Source organism: Scardinius erythrophthalmus (assembly GCF_964197995.2).
Source record: "Scardinius erythrophthalmus genome assembly, chromosome: 6".
Lineage (NCBI taxonomy): Eukaryota > Metazoa > Chordata > Actinopteri > Cypriniformes > Leuciscidae > Scardinius > Scardinius erythrophthalmus.
In genome coordinates, this window is record NC_138226.1 from 14,291,129 (window position 1) to 14,297,128 (window position 6,000).

The 6,000-nt window shown below is 36.5% G+C and overlaps 1 protein-coding gene across 17 annotated transcripts in view; it reads left to right on the forward strand.

The window, feature by feature from the left end:
- The window catches only part of caska (calcium/calmodulin-dependent serine protein kinase a), a 201,020-nt gene extending 195,857 nt beyond the window's left edge, over nucleotides 1-5,163 (forward strand). For 15 of the 17 annotated variants that reach the window (XM_081368585.1, XM_081368595.1, XM_081368599.1 and 12 more), the window contains 5 exons: nucleotides 1,422-1,502; nucleotides 1,593-1,673; nucleotides 1,764-1,966; nucleotides 2,716-2,799; nucleotides 3,807-5,159. In XM_081368585.1, the coding sequence (XP_081224711.1) occupies nucleotides 1,422-1,502; nucleotides 1,593-1,673; nucleotides 1,764-1,966; nucleotides 2,716-2,799; nucleotides 3,807-3,983 (626 nt within the window). In that variant the 3' untranslated portion in view covers nucleotides 3,984-5,159. Of the gene's footprint in view, nucleotides 1-1,421; nucleotides 1,503-1,592; nucleotides 1,674-1,763; nucleotides 1,967-2,715; nucleotides 2,800-3,806 lie in introns of all 17 variants that reach the window. The other 2 variants (XM_081368588.1, XM_081368589.1) reach the window with 1 other exon arrangement.
- The last annotated feature ends 837 nt before the right edge of the window (nucleotides 5,164-6,000 follow it).

Consider the following 6,000-nt stretch of genomic DNA (forward strand, 5'->3'; position numbering starts at 1 on the left):
TATCGTTCCAGACCTGTATGGCTTTTTTTCTACCTTGGAACACAAAAGAAGATAAATAGTGGGTTTTTTTCCATTCAACGAGCATACAGTGACCAAAAAGCACCATAGAAGTAGTCCATGCAACAATTGTACTAAAGTCATGGCTTTTGTGTGATGACTGAAATCAAGCTGATAATCATTCACTCTGTTGTAACTCATAAATCTCATCTGCACATGCATATAAGAATGCACCAATATTAAAATTGTAAAGTTTGGGGTCAGTAAGGTGTTTTTAATAGAAGTAATACTTTTATTCAGCAAGGACACATTCATTTGATTAAAAGTTTTAGTAAAGACACAATGCTGCTGAAGTTCATTTGCTGGTCATTTGAACTTTCTATACATCTAAGAATCCCAGAAAAAAATTATCTTGGTTTCCACTAAAAGATTAGGCAGCACAATTGTTTTCAACATTGATGAGAATCAGAAATGTTTCTTGAACTCCAAAACAGCATATTAGAATATATGAAGAGTCATGTGACTGAAGACTTGAGTAAATAAATAAATTAGGAATAAATTCAAAAAATTATTTTAATTAGTTGTACTGTAGTTTTTATCAAATAAATGCAGCCTTGGTGCACATTTACATTAGATTTATGCATTTGGCAGACACTTGCATTGCATTCAGGTTCATCAGTTCATGCATTCCCTGGGAATCGAACCCATGACCTTGCCGTTGCTATCGCCATGCTCTAAGGTTTAAGTTGCACGAATGCAATAGCATAACCGCATAAGAGACTTCTTTCAAAAACATTAGCCTTACTGACCCCAAACTTTTGAACGGTAGTGTAAATGTAAAGGAAAACACAAAGTAAAATGAAGTTCAAGTTTTAAATGCAAGAATGAATAATGGATATTCATTTAGAGATTTGCATTTATCTGTTTTATTAAATTAGCGTTTTTAAAGATTAACTTTAACTTTGAGCGTTAGATGACTGCACAGGTTATCTAAATAAAGTACAAAATATAGGAAAATTAACATGTAAAATGTCTCCAGGTTTGACATTGGTGAAAGTTTGAATATGTAGAAATGCTAAGTGCGAGTGGCTGGGATGTTTTCTCTCAGTCTCGTTTTTGATGATGCCAATCTGCTGCAGTGGAGATTGAATGTCAGTCAGGCACAGTATCAAATCCCCCATCAGGCCTGTAACATTACATTAGCTGCCAAAACACATGCAGAGTCCTCATCGAGAACAAACACCAATAGCATTACCCCCCAAAACATCCTCCTTTTCTTATGTAAGATTCAACATTTGTTGTTTTGTTTTTTTTTACTTTAGAACCGCTGGTTTGTTGGAGTCTAATGACAATGACATACAATTTTGGAAATTTAAGATCAATCGTTCGCCCTTATTAATTAACAGTCTTCTGTTTGTTTTTAGTGTTTGATCAACTAGATCTGGTCACTTATGAGGAAGTCGTGAAGTTGCCAGCGTTCAAGAGGAAAACATTAGTTTTACTAGGTGTGTATGTAGGCTTTAATTCCACATCTTACTTTTGTTAGTTGGTAGGAAGTATTTGTCTCTTACGCTTGTGGTTTGTTCAACTGGCAGGTGCCCACGGTGTTGGCCGAAGACACATCAAGAACACGCTCATCACCAAACACCCAGACAGATTTGCTTACCCCATTCCACGTAAGAAACATCCCAAATCTCTAACAGTCCACATGATTGCACACCGATACTGTTGAACTGATAACCGCAAACTCATCTCTGCCCCAAAAGACACGACCAGACCTCCAAAGAAAGAAGAAGAGAACGGCAAGAATTATTTCTTTGTAACCCACGACCAAATGATGCAGGACATCTCCAACAACGATTACCTGGAGTACGGGAGCCATGAGGATGCAATGTACGGCACTCGGTTGGAGACGATACGCAAGATCCACGAGCAGGGACTCATAGCCATATTGGACGTAGAGCCACAGGTGAACATTTCACTGCCCTCAGCATGTATTAATGACAGAAGATGGTCTGACATTAACCCTGTACGTCATTACTGTGATGCAACTCCTTTATCAAATCAAATAGCTTTAAAGACTTTCGGAAATATGCTCTGGTTAAGCTGAAGCACTTGAACTCTATTATAATACAAACTAATATGATGGAAATAAAGACCTAAGATTAGTTAGCCATTGCTTTGTGAGGAATTGAGTTATCTTACATGACTGTCATTTTTAAAATTGATTTGATTTTTTTTAAACCATGTTTTGATATTTTCATAGTAATTTCCAAAATATTATCAAACAGTCTGGAATGTTTTAGATTGAGACAAACCAACCATAAAACTATGAAGTCAAATAGAATTAATGTTTATGTTGTTTTTTACATAACAGAAATGATGTCGCTTCCTTTAGAGAACTGTCTGTTGTTAGTTATAGGGACTTTACAAAAGGCAAATGGAAAGGGATATTAAGACACATATGAATTGTTTCCCAATTGCAACAGTATTTCTTATTAAATTATTTTGTTAAAAGTTACATGGCAAAACTAACAACATCTGCTCAAACCAAAGTATTGAAACGGTGTAAAACTGTGATATTTTGATAATAGAAAACTAAATGGTTTGATTTCATCTTTAATTTAATGAGTTTAATATCTTATTTGGAATACATTGACACAAATGATTGGAGCATAAAACTGTAGTACATATTGTAATGTGTTTGATTATTCTCAGGCACTGAAGGTTTTACGGACAGCTGAATTTGCTCCCTATGTGGTTTTCATTGCTGCACCAACAATCACTCCTGGCATGAATGAGGTGAGATCAGGATCCAAAACAGATGCCATGGCATGCGTCCCTCACTGGCAGAATAACTCCACCTAACTTCTCTTCCTTCTTTCATTCAGCTAAATCTTTATTTAGTCTGTTTTTTTTTTTTTTGTTTTTTGCATGCACTTTTTTGCATGTTTTTTAATTTCTTCTACCTTTCCTTACATCATGCTCAGCTTCCCAGATGGTGCAGGAAGCTGCCTGTGAGTATGACAGGAAGTCAGCTAGATCACTAAGCTCTAGCCAAAAAAGTTCCACTCTATTCATGACCTTTAGAACAAAGGTCAATTTGACAGATGATAATTTTTAAGAAAATCCTTATCCACATTTAAGTACTCTGCTTTAGATCTGCGCACTACTGTTCAAAAGTTTGGAGTCAGTAAGTTTTTTGTTGTTGTTTTTTTGTTTTTTAATTATAGTTTTATTCAGCAAGGATGCATTTTTAAAAATATTATAATGTTTCCACAAAAATATTGAGCAGCACAATATTGCTAATAATAATAATAATAATAAATGTTACATGAGCACAAAATCAGCATATATGAATAATTTCTGAAGGATTGTGTAACACTAAAGACTGGAGTAATGACTGATGAAAATTCAGCTTTACCATCACAGGAATAAATTACATTTTGAAATATATTAAAATACAAAACATCCATCCATCCATCTTCCGGTTATCCAGGATATTATAAATACAAAACAGTTATTTTAAATAGTAATAATATTTAACAATATTACTGTTTTTACTTTATTCTGATCAAATAAATTACTGACCCCAAACTTCTGAACAGTATTGTATATATACAGTAGTACAATCCTTCCCAACTCTCCCATTGTCTGTCCTGCAAATACCTTTGGGATCATCAATGAAATTTTCTTCAATGGGCTCATGGTCCGAATTTATCCATTGTCCTCCACTGATCTTTCAAAAGGCCCTTTTTTTTTTACCTCTCGTCTGCTCTTTCACTCACTCTTTTTCTTTCATGCTGCAGGACGAGTCATTACAGAGGCTGCAGAAGGAGTCTGAGATCCTCCAGAAGACATATGCACACTATTTTGACCAAACCATCATCAATAATGAGATTGACGAGACTATCCGGCTCCTGGAGGAAGCCATAGACCTGGTTTGCACCACAGCCCAGTGGGTTCCAGTGTCTTGGGTCTACTAAATCAGCAAACCCATCAACCTATAACCTTATGCCCTTCATAACCTCACACTTTGCAGTGAATCTCTGCAAGAAAAAGAAAAAAACTTCAGAACTTTCCGATGATGCAAACTAAAGCTCACCTCTGATGTTCAAAAACATCAGTGTACCTGCAGTGAGCCTAGTCTTGGCCCCTCACAGACTACCTAGACGTAGTGTTGTATTAATGAAAAAAGATCAATAAAATAAATTACTAAATAGTGTCATGTCTATATAGCTAGGAGGCGACATTTTGTAGCCGTTTAATTTAAAGAGACAGTATCTTACATGATACATTTTCCTAAAAGGAATATTTTTGTAGTTTTTCTGCCCATTTCTCTGTTAGTACCAGAGAAAAAGTGCAACATTATTACAGCAGAATCCTCATAGCTTTCATCTGTCCAGCCCGTCCATTAATACATAATCCCCACATTATCCATGCGGCAGACCCTAGCTGCTTTAGCGCACAACCCACCGATTCAGCTTTCATTTAAAACCAAACCGTTGCCTTTTTTTCTTTCTTTTTTTGTTTGTTTTTCCCAGTTCACCCTCCTCTACATGTGGATACTGTCTCTCTAAAGACGTGCATAAATGTTTTAGAGATTTGAATGAGATCTCATGCATGTGAACATTCACGAGCGTCCATGCTGTCAGTGTTAGCTGTGTTCAGACCGTCACCCACGGCAGAAAGCATTCCATTCGTCTGGACGAACACATTCAAACAGGTGGAGCTGGTGACGAGGAGAAAAGAAAAAAAAAAGACCTATGCACATCCCTTGCATTTTGGCAACTTTGTAAAGTTTATTTTTACCAATCATGTCGTAAAATGTGTTTGTAAACGGTCTAAATTTTTATTTGTTGTAAAAAGGGGTTCGGGATAAAAATGAGTGCACAAAACTGTTCTGGCATTTCAGAAATGTGTCGTTTGAGAACATTAATGTTGACTCAGAAATCCCATTTTTATTCTGTGCTGTTGTTTGAGGAAGAGGTGCGTCCATGCAAAGCAAAAAGACGACGCTGTTTGTTCATCTGAATGGTTCTGTACATGACAAACTGTTTACTCAAACTGCCCTGTATAAATGGCTCTGCCGATGACGGAGCAGCTCTTCGGCATGAGCGTTTTTTGTTTTGTTTTTTAAATATATTTCCTTTAATGTGGTGAAGATCTTGTCTGTGTCCTCTGCTCTGTTGTCTCATCCAGCTTTTTGCTCGGCCTCTCTGTGTGAGTTGGCAGAGACGGGGTCAATGGAAACTTTTTGTTCCTCTTTTGCCATTTTGTTTTTCCGGATTTTTCCCAGCAGCTGTGGTAGGTCACGCCCTGCCCGCTTGACTCTGTGTGACTGCAGTCGGGATCAATGCCCGGTTATGTGTCCGAGAGTAACGCAGAGTGTGTTTGCTTGACCAATGATACTGTATGTCTGACATATTTCTGTTTAATTGAAACCGAGAGCTAGTGTGTTGCTACATGTGTAAAGTTTAGGCATGAATTTTGAAGTCTTAATATACACTACCCTTTCAATGTTTGGGGTTTCAAGATTTTTTATGTTTTCAAAAAGGTCTTTGCTCACAGAGGCTGGTTTATTTGATCAAAAATGCAGTTTTATTAAAGGGATAGTTCACCTTAAAATGAAAATTCACTCATAATTTACTCATCCTCAAGTTGTTCCAAGTTGTTTTGCTGAACACAAAATAAGATATTTTGAAGAATGTTTGTAACTAAACCATTGTGGGCCACCATTGACTTCCATAGTATAGAAAAGAAAATACTATGGTAGTCAATGGTGCCCATCAACTGTCTGGTTACCCATATTCTTCAAAATATCTTTTGTGTTCAGCAGAAGAAAGACATTCATACAGGTTTGGAACAACTTATGACTGAATTTTCATTTTTGGGTGAACTATCCCTTTAATTCCTGTGATAGCAAAGCTAAATTTTCAGCAGCCATTACTCCAGTCTTCAGTATCACATAATCCTTTAGAAATCATTTATATTATCAGTTGA